Below are 22,807 nucleotides of genomic sequence, written 5' to 3'. Positions count from 1 at the left end.
GGTACATGATCACCACCAATACAGCAACACTGTAGTGCTCAGGAAGGGGGGGGGGTAATATTTTTTTTCTACACTGTGATTGCTTTTATAGTCATGATCTTTGTGTAAGCAAACACTTCTAACTTCATTCGGCTGTCTTTTTTCAGTCTTTGCTTACAGCTGCCGTTGCTGTGATTGGTTACAGCAATCATATGGTACAGGGCTAATTTCATTGGCCCTGTACCATGTGATCACTGTGACAAATTACAGTGATCACAGTAGTAAACAAAGGCTGCAAAAATGAAAGCCTTTTGTTTACCATTACTTACTGTGATCGCTGTGATTGGTCACAGAGATCACATGGTACAGGGGCAATTTTATTGCCCCTGTACCGCAATCTGTGATCTGCGGTTCAGTCCTAATAGTGCCCAACAGTGCTGCCAATTAGTGTCCATCAGTGCCTCCTCATCAGTGACTCCTCATCAGTGACTCCTCATCAGTTTCTGCCTATCAGTGCCCATTAGTTTTTGTTCTTTTTTTGTTTATTTAGCAATAAAAAAACTCCAGTGTTGATTAAATACCACAAAAAGAAAGTTATATTTGTGTGAAAAAATTATAAAAATGTCATTTGGGTACAGTGTAGCATGACCGCGCAATTGTCATTTAAAGTGTGACAGCGCTGAAAGCTGAAAATTGGCCTGGGCAGGAAGAGGGAGGGGAGTGCCCAGTAGGCAAGTGGTTAAACGTAGCTTAGGTCAGTACAGGCAGCAGACAGTAGAGGTACAGTATAAATTAAATGTAGCTAAGGTCAGTGCAGGCAGCAGACAGGAGCTGTATCTGGTAAGTATTACAAAGGGTCAGGGCAGGCAGCATGACATAGAGATATCCATTAAACATAAGATATCAAAACAAGCATCAGACAGTAGATGTATTTGTTAAACAAAGCTAAGGTCAGGGCAGGCAGCAAACAGTAGATGTGTTTGTTAAACATAGTTAAGGTCAGGGCAGGCAGCAGACAGTAGATGTATGTGTGAAACGTAGCTAAGGTCAGGGCAGGCAGCAGACAGTAGATGTATTTGTTAAACATAGCTAAGGTCAGGGTAGGCAGCAGACAGTATATTTATTTGTTAAACATAGCTAAGGTCAGGGCAGGCAGCAGACAGTAGATGTATTTGTTAAACATAGCTATGGTCAGGGCAGGCAGCAGACAGTAGATGTATTTGTTAAACAAAGCTAAGGTCAGGGCAGGCAGCAGACAGTAGATGTATTTGTTAAACATAGCTAAGGTCAGGGCAGGCAGCAGATAGTAGATGTATTTGTTAAACATAGCTATGGTCAGGGCAGGCAGCAGACAGTAGATAGACAGTAGATGTATTTGTTAAACATAGCTAAGGTCAGGGCAGGCAGCAGACAGTAGATGTATTTGTTAAACATAGCAAAGGTCAGGGCAGGCAGCAGATAGTAGCAGTACTAATAAATGTAGCTAAGGTCAGCACAAGCAACATACATGAGAAGTATCTGATAAATGTAGCAGAATTCAGAGTAGGCAGCAGAGGTATCCATTAAATTTAGCTAAGGTCAAGTCAAGCATCAGACAGGAGATGTTTCTGTTAAAATTAGAAAAGGTCAGCACAGGCAGCAGACAGTAGAAGTATCCATTAATTTAGCTAAGGTCAGCATAGGTAACAGACAGGGGACGTATCTGTCAAATTCATCAAAGGCCAGGGTAAGCAGCAAAGGTATCTACTAAATGTAGCTAAGGTCAGGACAGGCAGAAAACAGTAGAAGTATCCGTAGAAGTATCTGTAGAAGTATCTGTTAAACATAGCTAAGGTCAGGACAGGCAGCAGACAGTAGAAGTATCTGTTAAACATAGCTAAAGTCGGCACAGCAGTAGACAATAAAGATATCTATAAAACATTAGGGATGAGCTTTGTGTTCGAGTCGAACCCATGTTCGACTCGAACATTGTGTGTTCGGCCGTTCGCCGAACTAAGAAACGATATGGGCTGTTTGCGCAAAATTTGAGTGGCGCATCACGGCCTATAATTCACTGCGGCATCGCAGTGCATTACTGGCTGATGATTGGCCAAGCATGCTTGGCCAATCAAAGCGTCGTCTGTACAGAGAGCCGTAATTGGCCAAAGCCAGGGTGGCTTTGGCCAATTATGGCTCAGGGGGTTTAGTACACGCCCCACACTATATAAGGACACCTGCATGTGTTGTGTGCCGGCGTTGAGAGAGAGATAGTTAGACAGAGAGACAATGTCATTTGATTTAAGTTAGATAGAGTAGGCAGGCGAGTCAGTGAGTTAGCTGCACTTACAGTGTATTGTGTATATATATATATATATATACACCCCAGGTGTTGTTTCTGATCCTATTAATACCACAGGCAGGCAGCTACAGTATTTACAGTTAGTGTAGTGCGTCCTCTGCACAGTGTTCACCTAAAGCTACCTGAAAACAATTGCTGGTGTTCTCATAATAATACTACAGGCAGGCAGTTAATTCTGCTAGCTGCAGTATCAGTATATATATATATATATATATATATATATATATATATATATATATATATATATCCCAGCTTTGTGCAGCTACATCTCATTGCAGGCCAATAGTATGTCTGGAAGGCCAACAAGGAGAGGCAGACAGTCACAAGCCAATAAAAAAGGGCAAGCAGGCTCTGTGTCTAGAGGCAACAGTGCTGGTCATGGAGACGGTGCATCCTCATCAGCACGTGGCCGTGGGACATGCTTGTCCGTTTTTTTGGCAGCTGGCCGTGTTGAGCCACAACATGCGGAAGACTTGGTAGAGTGGATGACCAAGCCGTCCTCATCCTCCTCATCCTCTCTCACCCAGGCTCAGGGTACTTTGTCTCGCAAAGCAGCTGCCAATGCAGCCTCTTCCCTCAGCTCAATGGCATCAGTCACTCCTTCCCTAGCCCCACCATGTCCTCCTGAGGAGTCCCCCAAACTGTTTGACCACAGTGTTGGGTACATGCTCCAGGAGGATGCCCAGCGTTTTGAAGGCTCCAATGATAGTACCCAGCTAGAGGAAGGCAGTAACATGAGCCCAGAGAGAGGGGGTGCCCAAGAAGGACAGCAATCTGGCAGTCATGTTCCCCCAGCTGCAGCATACTGCTAGGTTTGCTCCAGTGATGAGGAGGGAGGGGATGATGAGGTCACTGACTCCACGTGGGTGCCTGATAGGAGAGAGGAGGAGTAGGAGAAGGAGGCACATCACCAATGAGGCAGGATGCCCTCCAGGGGCCAGCTTAAGGGCAGCACACCAACTGCATCACACCTCAGAGCTCCGCATGTGCATGGAGCTGCTGTCTCTGCGTGTTATTCCAAAAGTTCTTTGGTGTGGGCCTTTTTTGAGACAAGTGCATCAGATCGCCCTGCTGCTATTTGCAACATATGTCTCAAGCGTATCTCTCGTGGCCAAAACATCTCCCGCTTGGGCACCACATGCTTGACCAGACATATGTTGACCTGCCATGCAGTTCGTTGGCAATTGTACCTAAAAGACCCACACTAAAGAACAAAGAGGACCTCTCCTTGCTCCTCATCAGCTGGGATCTCCAACCCCACTATACCTTCAGTCCTCTCTGAGACCTGCACGGAGAGGAATGAAGGTGTAGAATTAGGAGTGTCACAGCCAAGTAAAGGGGGACAATCTGCTATCGGTACACCGACGTCAGATTGTACCAGGAAAATTTCCCTGCCCCAGTTGCTCCACCGGCGAAAGAAGTTCGCTCCCAGCCATCCACATGCCCAGCGGTTTAATGCTAGCTTGGCTAAATTGCTAGCACTTCAACTGCTGCCTTTTCATTTGGTAGACTCTGCCCCCTTCCGTGAGTTTGTGGAATGTGCGGTTCCTCAGTGGGAGGTTCCCAAACGCCACTTTTTCTCACGGAAGGCAATTCCGGTTCTCTACCGGCATGTGGAAGGCAATAACTTGGCCTCGCTGGACAGGGCGGTCAGCAGTAAGGTGCATATTACCGCTGACTCATGGTCCAGCAGGCATGGACAGGGACGTTACCTTTCCTTCACCGCGCACTGGGTGACTCTTCTGGCAGCTGGGAAGAATGCAGGACAGGGTGCAGTAGTGTTGGAGGTTGTTCTGCCACCACGCCTCCAAAATACTACTAGTGGTGATTCTGCCACACCTCTCTCCTCCACCCCCTCCTCTTCTTCTTCCTCCATGGCCTCTTCCTGTGCTGATTTGACTTTGGAACCAGCGGTGCTCCGTAGGCGTTCAAGGGGCTACGCAAGCATGCAGGCCAAAAGATGCCATGCGGTGCTTGAGCTGGTGTGCTTGGGGGACAGGAGCCACACTGGGACAGAGATTCTGTCAGCTCTGCAGGGGCAGGTTCAGAGGTGGTTGACGCCACGCCAGCTTAAGGCAGGTATGGTGGTTTGCGACAATGGCACCAACCTCCTCTCCGCCCTCCGACAGGGATAACTGACCCATGTGCCCTGTTTGGCTCATGTCCTTAAATTGGTGGTGCAGCGGATCTTGGGCAGGTACCCGGGCTTACAGGATGTCCTGAGGCAGGCCAGGAAAGTCTGTGTGCATTTCCACAGGTCATATAATGCCAGTGCTTGGCTGGCTGACCTCCAAATTTAACCTGCACAAGAACCGCCTAATATGTGACATGCCCACTAGGTGGAACTCAACGTTGGCCATGCTGCTGAGGCTGCACATGCAGCAGAGGGCCATCAATGAGTACCTGTGCGACTATGGCACCAGGACAGGGCAGGAGAGCTTTGTTTTTTTCCCCACGCCAGTGGGCCATGATCAGGGATGCATGCACTGTCCTGTCACCATTTGAGGAAGCCACGAGGATGGTGAGCAGTGACAGTGCATGCAACAGTGACACTTTTCACCTTGTCTACCTGTTGGAGCACACGCTGCGTGGAATAATGGACAGGCACTTGTGGCAGAACAAAGGCAGGAAGAGGAGGACTTCCTTAGCTCTCAAGGCCCCCTTTATCCAGACAGTGTTCCTGCGTGCCCGCTGATCACACAGGAAGAGGACGAGGAGAAGGAGGAAGAGGAGGATTGTGTCAGCATGGAGGTGGAGCCTGGCACTCAGCATCAGCAGTGCTCTTTAAGGGATCATTTACAGTCCCAAGAAACCCATGGACTTGTACGTGGCTGGGAGGAGGTGGCTGCGGATCATGTTGTCCTTAGTGACCCAGAGGACTCCGGACCGAATGCCCGAGCAAACCTATGCTGCATGGCCTCCCTGATCCTGCAAAGCCTGTGGAAGGATCCTCGTATTCGTGGTATCAAGGAGAGGGATCAATGCTGGCTGGCAACCCTCCTTGATCCACATTACAAGGGTAAGGTTGCGGACCTTTTCTTGCTGTCACAGAGGGAGCAGAGGATGAAACATCTTCGGGAGGCTTGCAGAAAGGTCTGTGCAATGCGTTCCCAGAGACTGGGAGGTTACAAACTCCTGTTTCTAGACAACATGTTGCTGAGGCTTCAGTCAGTCAAAGAAGGAGCGGTGGAGAAAGTGGCCGTCTGACCGATGCGTTCAGACAATTTTTTGGTCCGCAGCCCCAAGGTATGATCGGTTCCGGCAACCATCGCCAGCGTCTGTTTTACATGGTGCAGGAATACCTAGGGGCAAGATCTGACTTGGACACCTTTCTCACCGAAAATCCTCTGGGTTACTGGGTCTTAAGGATGGATCACTGGCCAGAGCTTGCACAGTATGCAATTGAGCTACTGGCCAGTCCTGCATCCAGCGTTCTTTCGGAACGCACATTCATTGCTGCTGGAGGTTTTGTAACCGATCACAGGGTGCGTCTGTCCACCGACTCGGGCGATCGACTGACCTTCATAAAAATGAATCAGTCTTGGATCACCACCAGCTACCAAGCACCTGATGCTGATGTAACCGAATAATTTTTTTTGAAATGTCAGATCCCTTCAAGACTGCCTATGCTGATGCTGAGTGAATCTCCTGTTATGTTGAGTGACTATCCTCTTCCTCCTCAATGATCATTCTGATAGCTTGTAAGAATATTTTTGGTTCTGGGCAGCGCCACCAGTAGCTAAGGCCCAATTTTTCAGCCCCTGTTTAACAGGGGCGTGTAATTACAATTTTTGATGCAATACTTTGCAGCAGGGCTCGTTCCTGCGCTCCAACTAGAGTATCTGTGAGGGGTTGCAGTGTTGTGGCACCAGCACCAGTGCCTAAGGCCCAAATTTTCAGCCCATGTTCAACAGGGGCATGTAATTACAGTTCTTGATCTAATATTTCACAGCAGGGACCTGTGAGAGCTTACAATGTTGTGGCCACACCAAATTTCTGCAGAGTGTATAGGGCAGGCCCCTACTTTCAAACATCCAACTTACAAACGACTCCTACTTGCAAACGGAAGGAGAAAACAGGAAGTGAGATGAAATCTACCCCTAGGAAGGGAAATTCTCTCCTGTAAGAGTTAATATGGGAAAAAGTTTTCTCCTTTCCACTGATACTTTATCACCAATCCTTGTTTCACAAAAAAACCCAAATTTTCAAAAAACATTTGTCATTGGGACAAAAAGTGAGGTGAAATCTTTTGAAGAGCACAGACAGCAAAACAAATGTCACAGGGGTGATAACCCTTCCCTATGTTTTCCAAAAAGCTTAAAAATAGATTTTTTGGCTGGAGCTAAACACGTTAAAAATGTACCCATTCAAAATGACAAACAGATTCTACTTAACAACAAACCTACAGTCCCTGTCTTGTTTGCACCGCCTGTATACTGCTGTTCAGAGTATATAGGGCCTGGTGGCCCCACACCTTTCCTTATTTTAATTTGGGTGCGGGGTTCCCCTTAATATCCATACAAGACCCAAAGGGCCTGGTAATGGACTGGGGGGTACCCATGCCATTTGTCTCACTGATTTTCATCCATATTGCCAGGACCCGACATTACATTAAACCCGCAAGCAGTTTTAAATGGCTTTTTTCCATTAAAAATGACATTTGGTGCAGGGACTGTTCTAAACACGGGAAACATGCGCCACTTTACAGGCATACTATAGACACCCCCCAGGTACGATATTTAAAGGAATATTTCACTTTTATTGTTTCACTTTAAGCATCATTAAAATCACTGCTCCCGGAAAAAAAGCCGTTTTTAAAAGTTTTTTTTGCATTGATACATGTCCCCTGGGGTAGGACCCGGGTCCCCAAACACTTTTTAGGACAATACCATAAAAATTAGCCTTTAAAATTAGCACTTTTGATTTCGAACGTTCGAGTCCCATAGACGTCAATGGGGTTCTAACGTTCGTGCAAATTTTCGGTCCGTTCGCGGGTTCTGGTGCGAACCGAACCGGGGGGGGGGGGTGTTTGGCTCATCTCTATTAAACATATATTTAATTTCTTATATGTAGCTAAGTGTATTTCCACATTTGCAGCCAGATTGGGATAACACCTACCTTATATTTCTACCACGTCCCCATTCAGTAGTATAACTTTAAAAAATATTCAGAAATCGCAGCTTACCTTTTTTTAGATGCTCTATTCTGGACCCTCCAGCAAGGAAACATCCTACATAGTTCTCTTTGTTTGTAAGGGGGCTGAGCAGCCAGCAGCGTTTTCCATAATTAACCCTGTCAGTACTGTGCTGACAGATCTCATTATCATTTGTAAAAAAATCTGAACATTGTGGGGGGATATTTACTAAAATGGGTGTATGGTAGCCAATCAGCTGCTACCTTCAGATTAAAAACCTGGAAGCTGATTGGTTTCCATGCAAAGCTGCACCAGATTTTGCACTCTCCACTTTTAGTGAATCTCCCCTGTTTGTCCTAACAAATGGTTAGAGGTTTAAAGGTTTAGAGGCAAGGCTTCTTCCATTGTATGTTAAAGTGATTGTAAAGGATCGTTTTTTTTTTTGTTTTTTTTTTTTAATAACAAACATGTCATACTTACCTCCACTGTGCAGCTCGTTTTGCACAGAGTGGCCCCGAACCTCCTCTTCTGGTGTCCCCCGGCGGCTCTCGCGGCTCCTCCTCACATCAGATAATCCCTAGGGGAAGCGCTCTCCCGAGGGGCTTACCTTGCGGGTGCTCTCCCGAGTCCAGCATTTGCGTCCACAGACACGAATGCCGGACTCGGCCCCGCCCCCAGCGCCAGCGTCATTGGATTTTATTGACAGCAGCGGGAGCCAATGGCTGCGCTGCTGACAATCTATCGAATCAAGAGCCGGGACCCCATGAAGAGAGGGACAGCGCGTCCCCGCCAAAGTGATGAAGGGGTTCAGGTAAGTAAAATAGGGGGCGGTGACTGCCAGATGTTTTTTCACCTTAATGCATAGAATGCACGAGGGTTTAAAACCCCTTTAATGAGGACATACTTGGGACAGACTCACTCTAACTTTACTTGTTAAAAAAAAAACTTGCAGTCGGCCATGACACCTCCTCCCTGAGAAACATCGAAAAGGTAAGAATTATTTTAAAACATTCTTTTGCTGTGTGAATTGGAACTCATACCAGACATATAGAGGGGTTTTCACAAATTTGACTGCAAAAGTAGAAATACGCTTTAATCTCACTCTCAACCGTATAGCTAATTTCCTTCCCTTTTCTCTCATCCTGCGTTTCCCTTTTTTTATTCTACTCACTTCCCTTCTTTATAGTGCAGCACATTTCCTTGAAGTAGTGCCGCCGGTGAGGAATAGCTTCATACTTCCTTATAGTGTTAGAGCACATCTAATCCTGAGAAGAAGGACATAACACATAATGCAGCTTGTCAGTCCTCACAAGTAGTGGCTGTATTTGTTTTCTTTTCTCAGGCTTTCTGTAACTTCCCGTGCCATAAACTGAAACTCCAAACTATGAACTTCCCCAGCTATCTTCTGTGACCTACAAATCACCCCTCCCCTCCTTTGTAATGCAAATAAATAGAGGGGTGTACTGTAGTCCTAACACACTTCCTGTCCTAGGGTGACAACTCCATAGATACAGTGCAGTAAGTGAGCGTTGTCACCCCTAAAACAGGAAGTGTGTTACTGGCAGGATCACCAGGTGAAAAGGAAGAAAAAAATGCCAGACAACTCAAACTAATGCAGCCACTACGTCTTGCAAGCTGCAATATATAACATTTTTCCTCTTGTGTTTAGATACCCTTTAATGCCAATACCAGACATTCTCAATATTGGATAAATGTTACACTTTTATCCAGATTCAAAATTAACCTGGATAAAATAGAGGTGTATCCCCTAAATATCTCCCCTGCACAACAAAAATTGCTTCTCGGTTTTAGTGGAAGCCGGTGGATATAAAATACCTGGGTGGAACCCTAACGGGCACCCCTTGGGATCCCTACAGATTGAACTATGAAACATCTAAGTAGAACCCAAGTGGGCACCATAAACTCCATGAACAGCTTGAAAGATAGAACATGTGAAGCATTTAAAATGTGGTCCTGCTCATTCTGTATCTGTATAACACTTCATTCATTTGGATCCCCTGTAGGATCTCATCCCTTTTCATTTTGCTAGGCTTTTTTGGCAGAAGTTTGGTAAACTTACACATAGTGAAGGTACGAGTCTCTAGATTCTATGCCAGAAAATGAAGTTGGGTCATGGAATGGGTCAACTCCTGTCTGTCTCTTGCCCTTCACAATCCAGTTAGATGAAAGGGTAAGGTGATGTTGGTCTTCTATATCTATATAAACCTTTGCCTATTTGTGTCCCATCTAGGATCTCTACATTCTCATGTCTGTAGGCACATCTGTCAGAAGAACCCTCAAGAATCAGTCATGTTTGATGAAGTTAGAGTAGGAGGTACAGGTCATCCAGTTTCTATGCCAGAAGACCAGGTCAGGTCATACAATGGAACCATTTTCTGTCTTTTGCCCCTCAAAATCCAGCTGGGTGGAGGTGGAACGTGTTCCTGGACCAGTCAGTAAAATTGAACATCCTATAACTCATTCTGTATCTGGATAAAACTTGAGCACTAATCTGTTCCCCCCATAAGCATTACTCCCCCCTTTCTCCCAGTACAAATCCACCCCACTACTGATAAAATCCCCCCTCCTGGCACAAATCTTTGCCCCCCCCCATCCAGCTCAAATCCTCTCTCTCCCCATATGCCCTCAGCACAATTTCTTGCCCCCTTCTGAAATACACAAACAAACTTCACCCTCTACCCCTCAAATAGCCCCCTCCCAATCCCCTCCTTCTAGCAAAAACACATTCCAATCATCCCTACTAGCATAAAACCCCCTCAACAAATACATTTCTGATCTTGGCACAAATTTCCCTCCTATATTACCTTTTCTAGCACAAATGCCCCAAATAAACACACCTAGCATACATCCTCTTCACCCATCCCCCTCCCAACACAAATCCCCCCCAAAGCACCACTCTCAGCACCCCCCCCCAAATCCCCCTCCTAGAACAGTTCTTACCCCCTACCACCCCCCTCCAAAGTTCCCCTCCCAACACAAGTTTCCTTCCCCCAATCTCTTAGTAGTGCCCCACTACCTCACATGATACCACAGTGCCCAGGGCAGCTGCTCCTCCTGCCCACCCCTTGTCCTGGCCCTGATACGATGCTATGGTGAATGGTGCTCCCAATAGGACATGGTTTATTGAGACACTTTTGGACACTTCTCAACATTAGCTTCCTTTGCAGCTCTCTGCAATCAGCCTCGTAGCTGCTAAGAAAGTCAGTGCTGGAAGATTTCCATCAGTTACAATTTGTGATCACAGGTCTGAAAAAGGAGGAGGGAGCTATACAATGCCTACCATGTGTCACTGGCTGCGGGTCCCACACTGATCAATATCTGGATGGTGAAGTATTTACACTCTAACGTACTAAAATCAAAAGACGTACAAACTCTACGCACACCAAAAATGATTATTTCTCTGATCATTTACAAATCTGGCCCCATAGATATAGATGTAATAATAATATTGGTGTGTTGTGTCTTCTTAGGGGTCTGCAAGAAGACTCCACTCTGGGCCTCCATAGTGGATTTCCCTCCTGGATTTGAGACCATAGAGGAGAACAAAGTGGTGGAGGTGTCATGTAAGGACCAGTATGAAAAAAGGGTGTTCCATCTGAAATGTGTGAAGGAGTCAGACGTTTTCCAGTTTTATCCTCATTCTGAGCCGGTACCGTGTACACGTAAGATTCATTCACTTATTACAGACCCGAAGACTTGGCTGAGCTACATATATGTCAGAGATCTTGTCTTCTCCTTGGTCAGAAGTTTTCTTTGCTGCTTTCAAAATGTACCTGAGTGTTCAAACAACTGACTCTCATTCTGTAGTTTGGCTAATAAAGTGTCTCTCAACCCAGAACTAATTCCAACTTTGTACAAAGAGCTGATCCATTAACCCCTTCCTCTCCTCAGCCATCTGATTACTTTGTGGTTTCCTATCTTCTGCATCTCTGCTCCACACCATTCCTTTATAAACCCTCCAGAGTTCCTTGCTCATTTCCAGTCTGGCCTTGTATTACACTGGGCCCCGTCACCCTTTGTCTCAACTGTGTCCTCAGTGAGGGCCACAGGAGTGTCATCATTTCCCTACTAGTAGCTCCAGTGAACACATGGTGGTCTGTAGTCCTGACACCCCTTGGTGAGACCCTACTGGTGATTCCACCTCTACTTTTTCATCCAGCCATTCTACCATCTGTGCGTACCATGGTTTGCTCTTATATTACTCTTAAACCTTATTAGGCCTTTGGCATCCCATTAATCACCCTGGTGACCCCCAGTAATGGCCATTGTATTTTCTCTATTCCAGGGAAATGTGGGAGGTTGACTTATTCAGGGCAGAATATAAGCATGTATCCAGAGAAGGAATATTATGATCGGGATGAGGAAGTGACGATAACGTGTCCCGCAGGATATTGGCCCAATTACAGCAAAATCCGATGTATAAGAGCCGACAGCAACAATGTTTGGAATGTGACCGAGGTTTTCTGTATCTACTCACCAAGTAAGTCATACTTCTAATTGGCTGGAGCTCAATGGCCAGATCACACCTTATACTCATAATGTTCCCTCACCGACCCGTGTGACAATATGGAGGATATTTTATTCACTTCTCCAAAACTCAACTAAATCCAGTATGGATGAAGCAGTGCAATCAGAGCTTAACCCCTCCCCCACCCCGTACACCCCCCCCCCCCCATGGAGCAGAGCAATCCTTACATGTTTGTTATGGGAATGAATATTCAGCAATAACTGCCATTACTTCAGATTCAGATTCACACTGAAAGCGCCAGCTGTTAGCGTTAAAGCGCCGCTCGTTTTAGCAGCGCTTTAGCGCTGTTTATGCAGCGCTTTTGTGCTTTTTGGGTTGCGTTTTTAACCCCAATAAAAGGTTTAAAAATTGCAGTTTTGCGGCGCTTTAAAAACACTTTTCAGTCGCTTTGAAAGCGCTGCCTATTCATTTAAATGGGCAGGGCATTTTGGGAGCGCTAAATACAGCGCTCCCAACCCGCCCCAAAGATGATGCTTGCAGGACTTTTCCCAACGCCCCGAAGCAAGAGCCCTGCCCTGTGCGAAAAGTCACACTGGAATGAATGGGAGGCGCTTAACAGAGGCTATTTCCAGCGCTAAAGCGACTGAAAACCGCCCCAGTGGGAAAGGGGTCTAAAACGTAAGATATTGTCTTGCAAAAATAATTTTATTTTTTAAACAATCCATCGACAAAAAAGTAACAATACCCTAAAGCACACCTTTTTTTTCTCTTTTGATAAGCATTCATTAACCACTTCCCGCCCACCATATAGCAATATGACGTGCGCAAAGTGGTTTAGTTATCCTGACCGGATGTCACATGAAGTGATCAGGATAACGAGCCAGCGCGTGCCCATGGCGATCGGTGGTGAGGCGTATCAGTCCGACAAACCGCAACTTCGATCTAGGTAGAATCTCTGATGGAGACTCTTTACCACGTGATCAGCCGTATCCAATCACGGTGTAAACAAGAAAAGCCGTGTATCGGCTTTTCCTCACTCGCGTCCCTCAGATGCAAGTAGAGGAGAGCCGATCGGCTGCTCCTCTGACAGGGGGGGTCTGTGCTGCTTGATTATCAGCGGCAGCCCCCCCAGAATGCCCACCGAGGACCACCAGGATCACCAGGGATGCCCACCACTTGTGACCACCAGGTTTGCCACCCATGGCCACCAGGGATGCCAATCAGTGCCCACAATTGATACCAATCTCTCAGTGTACATAAGTGCCCCTCCGTGTCGCCTATCAGTACCCATTAGTGCCGTCTATCAGTGCCGCATATTAGTGTCCATCACAGTGCCCACCATCTGTGCCCATCATCAGTGCCCATCAGTGCCACCTCATTGGTGCCACCCTATCAGTGCCCATTGGTGCTGCCTTAGGGTCCTTTCACACTGGGGCGGGGGCGTTGTCGGCGGTAAAGCGCCGTTATTGTAAGCGGCGCTTTACCGTCGGTATTCGGCCGCTAGCGGGGCGGTTTTACCCCCTTGCTAGAGGCTGAGAAAGGGTTAAAACCCCCGCAAAGCATCTCTGCAGAGGCGCTTTGCCGGCGGTATAGCCGCGCCGTCCCATTGATTTCAATGGGCAGGAGCGGTAAAGGAGCGGTATACACTCCACTCCTTCACCGCTCCGAAGATGCTGCTGGCAGGACTTTTTTTTCCCGTCCTGCCAGCGCATCGCCCTCGGGGCTTTCACACTGGAATTAAAGCAGCGGCACTTTCGGGTCAGTTTGCAGGTGCTATTATTAGCGCAAAAGTGCCTGCAAACCGCCCCAGTGTGAAAGGACCCTTAAAAGTGAATTTTTGTTTCAAAATTTTCAGACTTTTTTTATTTGTTTAGCAGAAAATAAAAATCCCAGAGGTGATCAAATACCACCAAAAGAAAGCTCTTTTTGTGAGAACAAAATGATAAAAATATTGTCTGGGTACAGTGTAGCATGACTGCGTAATTGTCATTCAAAGTGCGACAGCGCTGAAAGCTGAAAATTGGTCTGGGCAGGAAGGGGGTGAAAGAGCCCGGTATTGAAGGGGTTAAAAAAATGTTGATGTGGTTAGCAAGTAAAACTTTTGTTCTCTAATGTGTCCTGTATAAAATCACACTTATTATGATGCTAGTAATGTTACTTTTTTATCTCTATATCTCTGTCTGATCAATGTTTATAAATAATGTTACTTTGTATCTCTCCATCTCCTGTCTGATCAATGTTTATAAACAATGTTACTTTGTATCTCTCTATCTCCTGTCTGATCAATGTCTATAAATAATGTTACTTTGTATCTCTCTATCTTCTGTCTGATCAACATATATAACTACTTGCCTACAGGGCACTTAAACCCCCTTCCTGCTCAGGCCATTTTTCAGCTTTCAACGCTGTCGCACTTTGAATGACAATTGCGCGGTCATGCTACACTGTACCTGAATGAAATTTTTATAATTTTCTTCACACAAATAGAGCTTTCTTATTTAATCACTGCTGTTTTTTTTTATTTTTTACAAAAAAAAGACCAACATTTTTTTTTTTCTTAGTTATAAAATATACTCACAGAAATGAAGTCCTTTTTCTCCTCCACTGATGTGCGCTGATGATGCGGCACTGATGGGCAATGTTAGGCTGAACTGGTGGGCATTTATGAGGTGGCACTGATGGTGGCACTGATGAGGAGGTACTAATATGCCGCACTTATGGGGACTGATAGGTGGCACTGATATGTGGCACTGGTGGGCACGGATAGGAGGCACTGATAGGCAGTGATGGGTGGCACTAATGGGCGACACTGATGGGTACTGATTGACAGCAGTAATGGGTATTGATGGACAGCACTGAAAGGCGACACTGATAGCCAGCACTGCCTGTAATTGCTAATAGAGATGAGCCGAACACCCCCCTGTTCGGTTCGCACCAAAACATGCGAACAGGCAAAAAAGTTCGTTCGAACACGCGAACACCATTAAAGTCTATGGGACACGAACGTGAGAAATCAAAAGTGCTAATTTTAAAGGCTTATATGCAAGTTATTGTCATAAAAAGTGTTTGGGGACCTGGGTCCTGCCCCAGGGGACATGGATCAATGCAAAAAAAAGTTTTAAAAATGGCCATTTTTTCAGGAGCAGTGATTTTAATAATGCTTAAAGTCAAACAATAAAAGTGTAATATCCCTTTAAATTTCGTACCTGGGGGGTGTCTATAGTATGCCTGTAAAGGGGCGCATGTTTCCCGTGTTTAGAACAGTCTGACAGCAAAATGACATTTCAAAGGAAAAAACACATTTAAAACTACCCGCGGCTATTGCATTGCCGACAATACACATAGAAGTTCATTGATAAAAACGGCATGGGAATTCCCCACAGGGCAACCCCGAACCAAAATTTTTTTTAAAAATGACGTGGGAGTACCCCTAAATTCCATACCAGGCCCTTCAGGTCTGGTACGGATTTTAAGGGGAACCCCGCGCCAAAAAAAAAAAACGGTGTGGGGTCCCCCCAAAAATCTATACCAGACCCTTATCCGAGCACGCAACCTGGCATGCCGCAGGAAAAGGGGGGGAGGAGAGTGCGCCCCCCCTCCTGAACCGTACCAGGCCATATGCCCTCAACATTGGGAGGGTGCTTTGGGGTAGCCCCCCAAAACACCTTGTCCCCATGTTGATGAGGACAAGGGCCTCATCCCCACAACCCTGTCCGGTGGTTGTGGGGGTCTGCGGGCGGGGGGCTTATCGGAATCTGGAAGCCCCCTTTAACAAGGGGACCCCCAGATCCCGCCCCCCCCCTGTGTGAAATGGTAAGGGGGTACTTACCCCTACCATTTCACTAAAAAACTGTCAAAAATGTTAAAAATAACAAGAGACAGTTTTTGACAATTCCTTTATTTAAATGCTTCTTCTTTCTTCTATCTTCCTTCACTGATTGGTGATACTGTTGGCGTTATATTGTAATCAGAGCATTGATGTTCAGTGCCCTGATTACATGCCTAGATGTCCCCTGTGAGGAGATGCTGCTGATCGGCTCTCCTCTCCCCACACTCTGTCAGTGTGAGGCGAGGAGCACTGATTACCGGCATCTCCATGTTCACATGTGACCGGCTGTGATTGGACACAGCCAATCACATGGTTATTGATCGGGGTTGCGCCGTGTCCCAGAGACATGGGGTGCTTGCTGCTCTTCGCACCCCCGCGGGCGCACGCAACTACGGCCATTCTGGGACGCCGTCATATGACGTTGTACCAGAATGAGAGCCATACCGCCCCACCGTCATTTGACGGTGGGCGGGCGGCAACTGGATAAACAATGTTACTTTGTATCTCTCTATCTCCTTTCTGATCAATGTATATAAACAATGCTACTTTGTATCTCTCTATCTCCTGTCTGATCAATGTTTATAAACAATGTTACTTTGTATCTCTCTATCTCCTGTCTGATCAATGTTTATAAACAATGTTACTTTGTATCTCTCTATCTCCCGTCTGATCAATGTTTATAAATAATGTTACTTTGTATCTCTCTATCTCCCATCTGATCAGTGTTTATAAACAATGTTACTTTGTATCTCTCTATCTTCCGTCTGATCAATGTTTATAGACAATGTTACTTTGTATCTCTCTATCTCCTTTCAGATCAATGTTTATAAACAATGTTACTTTTACCTCTCTATTTCTGATCAACGTTTATAAACAATGTTACTTTGAATCTCTCTATCTCCTGTCTGATCAATGTTTATAAACAATGTTACTTTGTATCTCTCTATCTCCTTTCAGATCAATGTTTCTAAACAATGTTACTTTGTATCTCTCTATCTCCTTTCTGATTAATGTTTATAAACAATGTTACTTTGTACCTCTCTATTTCTGATCAATGTTTATAAAAATGTTACTTTGTACCTCTCTATTTCTGATCAATGTTTATAAACAATGTTACTTTGTAACTCTCTATTTCTGATCAATGTTTATAAACATTGTACCAGTCTATTTTGACAGCTGCTCTGTTTACACAGCAAGTATCACTGTGACAGTTTGGAGATGCTGGGAAGTGAGATTGGGAGCATAATAATATGATGTACTACAAATGCCATGCAGTATTTTGAGGTGTGTGTAGTACATCCTATCTTCACAATTAGATAAGAACTGCACATTTAGCTGCAGGAGATTCCTTATCTGGTTTCTGATTCTCTCATTGTGTTTTCTTTCATTCCAGCTGTTATTCCGATCATCTCAAATCACTCGGTGTCCTGGAAGTGAGTATGACTTACATCTGACATCTAGTCCAGTCATTGGGTGTCTCCTGTCTATAACCCCCTCCACCAGCCTGCAATCTAAATGTAGGCAAGGACTTCACAGTGTGCAGACAGCATCCTCCCTGACAATACAGGAAATCTGTAGACAGAAGAGGGCTCTGAAACAAGATGATGATTTGATATGGATATATTTGGGAAATTACAATAAAGCGTAGAGAGGGAACCTGTACTGAGGGGATATGGGGGGTCTGTCATTGTTAATCTCCTTTTGGAAATGCCAACTGCCTGGCTGCTCTGGGAATAAAATGGCCTCAGTGCTTTCTGATTCACCAGCAATATTTATCTATTATGATTCACCTGCAGATCTTCTGCCCTCCTCACATCTGAAGTCATTGTCAGTAAATACAATGTAACACATCTCATAGTTACATAGTAGGCAAGGTTAAAAAAGACAAAGGTCCATCAAGTCCAACCTATGTGTGTGTGATTATGTGTCAGTATTACATTACATATCCCTGTATGTTGTGGTTATTCAGGTGCTTATCTAATATATTCTTGAAGCTATCGATGCTCCCCGCTGAGACCACCGCCTGTGGAAGGGAATTCCACATCCTTGCAGCTCTTACAGTAAAGAACCCTCTACGTAGTTTACGGGTTAAACCATTTTTCTTCTAATTTTAATGAGTGGCCACGTGTCTTGTTAAATTCCCTTTTTTGGAAAAGTTTTCTCCCTATTGTGGGGTCACCAGTCCGGTATTTATATATTGTGGGGTCACCAGTCTGGTATTTGTATATTGTGGGGTCACCAGTCCGGTATTTATATATTGTGGGGTCACCAGTCCGGTATTTATATATTGTGGGGTCACTAGTCTGGTATTTGTATATTGTGGGGTCACCAGTCTGGTATTTATATATTGTGGGGTCACCAGTCTGGTATTTATATATTGTGGGGTCACCAGTCCCCATGTATATTGAAATCGCATCCCCTCTCAAGCGTCTCTTCTCCAGAGAGAATAAGTTCAGCGCTCGCAACCTTTCCTCATAACTAAGATCCTCCAGACCCTTTATTAGCTTTGTTGCCCTTCTTTGTACTCGCTCCATTTCCAGTACATCCTTCCTGAGGACTGGTGCCCAGAACTGGACAGCATACTCCAGGTGCGGCCGGACCAGAGTCTTGTAGAGCGGGAGAATTATCGTTTTATCTCTGGAGTTGATCCCCCTTTTAATACATGCCAATATTCTGTTTGCCTTATTAGCAGCAGCTTGGCATTGCATGTCATTGCTGAGCCTATCATCTACTAGTACCCCCAGGTCCTTTTCCATCCTAGATTCCCCCAGAGGTTCTCCCCCCAGTCTATAGATTGCATTCAGATTTTCGCCACCCAAATGCATTATTTTACATTTTTCTACATTGAACCTCATTTGCCATGTAGTCGCCCACCCCATGAATTTGTTCAGGTCTTTTTGCAAGATTTCCACATCCTGCGGAGAAGTTATTGCCCTGCTTAGCTTAGTATCGTCCACAAATACAGAGATTGAACTGTTTATCCCATCCTCCAGGTCGTTTATGAACAAATTAAATAGGATTGGTCCCAGCACAGAACCCTGGGGAACCCCACTACCCACCCCTGACCATTCTGAGTACTCCCCATTTATCACCACCCTCTGAACACGCCCTTGTAGCCAGTTTTCAATCCATGTACTCACCCTATGGTCCATGCCAACGCACCTTATTTTGTACAGTAAACGTTTATGGGGAACTGTGTCAAATGCTTTTGCAAAATCCAGATACACCACATCTACGGGCCTTCCTTTATCTAGATGGCAACTCACCTCCTCATAGAAGGTTAATAGATTGGTTTGGCAAGAACGATTCTTCATGAATCCATGCTGATTACTGCTAATGATACCGTTCTTACTACTAAAATCTTGTATATAGTCCCTTATCATCCCCTCCAAGAGTTTACATACTATTGATGTTAGGCTAACTGGTCTGTAATTCCCAGGGATGTATTTTGGGCCCTTTTTAAATATTGGTGCTACATTGGCTTTTCTCCAATCACCTGGTACCATTCCAGTCAGTAGACTGTCTGTAAAAATTAGAAACAATGGTCTTGCAATTACTTGACTGAGTTCCCTAAGTACACTCGGGTGCAAGCCATCTGGTCCCGGTGATTTATTAATGTTAAGTTTCTCAAGTCTAATTCTAATTCTGTTCTCTGTTAACCATGTAGGTGCTTCCTGTGTTGTGTCCTGAGGATAAATACTGCAGTTTTGGTTACTGAAGCCCCCCGATTCACACGTGAAGACTGAGGAGAAGAATAAATTCAATACCTTTGCCATCTCCCCATCCTTTGTAACCAGATGTCCTTCCTCATTCTTTATGGGCCCAATATGATCTGACCTCCCTTTCTTACTGTTTACATACTTAAAGAATTTCTTGGGATTTTTTTTACTTTCCTCTGCTATGTGCCTTTCATGTTCTATCTTAGCCGCCCTGATTGCACCCTTACATTTCTTGTTGCATTCTTTATAAAGTCTGAATGCTGATGATGATGCCTCAACCTTGTATTTTTTGAAGGCCTTCTCCTTTGCTTTTATATGCATTTTTACATTGGAGTTAAGCCATCCAGGACTTTTGTTCGCTCTTTAAATTTATTTCCCATTGGGATGCATTGGCTAATGCCCTTATATAATATGCTCCTAAAGCAAACCCATCTCTCCTCCGTATTCTTTGTTCCTAAGATTTTATCACAATTATTATCCTCTAGCAAGGTTTGTAGTTTAGGGAAGTTGGCTCTTTTGAAATTCAGTGTCTTTGTATTCCCCTTATGTTTCCTATTTGTGGGATTTATACTGAAGCCAATTGATCCGTGATCGCTGCTACCTAAATTGCCCCGTATTTCCACATCTGTGATCAGGTCTGTATTGTTGGTAATCAGTAGATCCAGTAATGTTTTATTTCTAGTTGGTGCGTCTACCATCTGACCCATAAAATTGTCCTGCAAGACGTTAAGGAACTGGCGAGCCTTAAATGAATGCGCGGTTCCCTCCGCCCAGTCTATGTCTGGATAATTAAAATCCCCCATTATGATAACACTTCCCATCCTTGCTGCTAATCCAATTTGTGATAGGAGATCCGTCTCCACTTCCTCCCTCAGGTTAGGGGGCCTATAGCATACTCCCAGTATAACTTTCCCCTTAGCTTCATCCCTTTGGAGCTCTACCCATAAGGATTCCACCTCCTCTCTAGCTCCCTTAGTGATGTCATCTCTCACATTCACCTGTACATCATTTTTGATATACAGGCATACCCCTCCCCCTTTTTTACCCTCCTTATCCCTTCAATATAGGGAATAGACTTAAATGGTTGCCAGCCAATCATGAAAGCTGTCAAACCAAGTCTCTGTAATTCCTACAAAATATAAATCCTCCTTATACAACAGTAGCTCCATTTCTCCTATCTTGTCCACCAGACTCCTAGCATTGGTGAACATGCCACGTAGTTTAGACCGGTCACATACTATCTCCTTATTGGTTGCTCTGGGGTTGCAAATAGGACTTGTTACTATACTTACCTCGGGTCTAGATGCTTTAGTCAACCTACCACTAATGTCCCCAGTACTACCCTCTGGAATATGTTCCGCACTGGCTATCTCTACCTCTGGGCCCTCCCCCCGTCGCCTAGTTTAAAAGCCCCTCTAACTTTTCGGCCATCTTCACTCCCAGCAGATCTGCACCCTCCTCATTTAGGTGCAGTCCGTCACTTCTATAGAGCTGGTAGCTGTCTGAGAAGTCGGCCCAGTTCTCCTGGAACCCAAACCCCTCCTTACTACCTACCTTACTACTTCCTAAGAATACAACCTTGGAGGTCATTTTCCTCAATGTAGCTCCTAAGTAGGGATGGGCGAACGGTTCGGCCCGAGCATAAGTTCAGGCCGAACATTTGTTGTTCGGATGTTCAGATAACAGCCGAACAAACGGGGCGTTCGACCGTTTGTTCGGCCCCCCGAACCGACCACAATGCATTGTGGCGTTGAACAGTGCATTGCGAGCCCTGATTGGCTGAAGCAGTGAAAGTTTCAGCCAATTAGGGCATAGAGCACTGTCAGAGTCATGATTGGACACTGTCATCATGACTTTATCCAATCAGGTTCATTCCCGCCCCACAGTATAAAAGTATTCTTTCAATAGCAGCCATTTTCAGTGTGATTTTGGTGTGGAGAGAGATAGAACAGGGCTCTGTTCAGTGCTATTAGTTAGTGTGCTATACTGTGCTATTTTACTTCTATTCTATTCCATACTTCTATTTGATTGCGTTACTGGCAGTTTAACGCCATATAGTTTTGCGTGCGTTACTGCCAGTTTAACGGCATAGGGTTTTGCGTGTGTTACTGCCAGTTTAACGCCATATCATATTGCGTGCTTTACTGCCAGTTTAACCCATATAGTTTTGCATGCGTTACTGCCAGTTTAAAGCCATATCGTATTGCGTGTGTTACTCCCAGTTTAACGCCATATCGTATTGCGTGCGTTACTGCCAGTTTAACTCCAAATAGTTTTGCGTGCGTTACTGCCTGTTTAACATCATATAGTTTTGCGTGCGTTACTGCCAGTTTAACGCCATATTGTTTTGTGTGAGTTACTGCCAGTTTAATGCCATATAGTTCTGTGTAAGTTACTACAAGTTTAACGGCATATAGTTTTGTGCGTTTCTGCCAGTTTAACACCATTTACTTCTGTGTGCGTTACTGCAAGTTTAACGCCATATAGTTCTGTGCGTCACTGTACGTTTGGCGCATTATATTGCAGTATATTATATTGTATCCGTGGAGTGTGTCTGTGTAGCTTGAGTACTCAAATTAAAGGGCACCAAACATCTCTTTACATTGATTAAAGTGCATCTACGTACAGATTTCAACTTCTCCTTTACATTTGCTTATAAGCACCGCCCCCTCCCTCCCAATAATTTCTGAGAGGACAACAAGGAGAGGCAGACGTTCACTTTGGCACTGTAAGGGGGCCAGCAACAAATGTGTCCACAGGCAAAGGTGGACGTGGTGGTCAGTCCTCAGGCAGGGCATCATTTCCTCCTCCTCATTCCCTCCTCATATTTGAAGTCACTGTCAGTAAATACAATGTAACAGATCTCCTTCCCTCCTCATATCTGAAGTCATTGTCAGTAAATACAATGTAACAGATCTCCTTCCCTCCTCATATCTGAAGTCACTGTCAGTAAATACAATGTAACAGATCTCCTTCCCTCCTCATATCTGAAGTCACTGTCAGTAAATACAATGTAACAGATCTTCTTCCCTCCTCATATCTAAAGTCACTGTCAGTAAATACAATGTAACAGATCTCCTTCCCTCCTCATATCTGAAGTCACTGTCAGTAAATACAATGTAACAGATCTCCTTCCCTCCTCATATCTGAAGTCACTGTCAGTAAATACAATGTAACAGATCTCCTTCCCTCCTCATATCTGAAGTCACTGTCAGTAAATACAATGTAACAGATATCCTTCCCTCCTCATATCTGAAGTCACTGTCAGTAAATACAATGTAACAGACCTTCTTCCCTCCTCATATCTGAAGTCATTGTC

The 22,807-nt window shown here is 44.9% G+C and overlaps 1 protein-coding gene across 1 annotated transcript in view; it reads left to right on the top strand.

Moving 5' to 3' along the window:
* LOC141127184 (uncharacterized) overlaps positions 1 to 22,807 on the top strand; it is a 59,120-nt gene that overhangs the window by 15,438 nt on the left and 20,875 nt on the right. Inside the window, exons 3-5 of the mRNA XM_073613420.1 lie at positions 10,943 to 11,134; positions 11,758 to 11,952; positions 17,163 to 17,202. Coding sequence (XP_073469521.1) covers positions 10,943 to 11,134; positions 11,758 to 11,952; positions 17,163 to 17,202 — 427 coding nt within the window. The remainder of the gene's footprint in view (positions 1 to 10,942; positions 11,135 to 11,757; positions 11,953 to 17,162; positions 17,203 to 22,807) is intronic.

Source organism: Aquarana catesbeiana, linkage group LG01, assembly GCF_042186555.1.
Source record: "Aquarana catesbeiana isolate 2022-GZ linkage group LG01, ASM4218655v1, whole genome shotgun sequence".
Lineage (NCBI taxonomy): Eukaryota > Metazoa > Chordata > Amphibia > Anura > Ranidae > Aquarana > Aquarana catesbeiana.
Note: the sequence above shows the minus strand (reverse complement) of the source record. Positions and strands in the feature narration are given on the sequence as shown.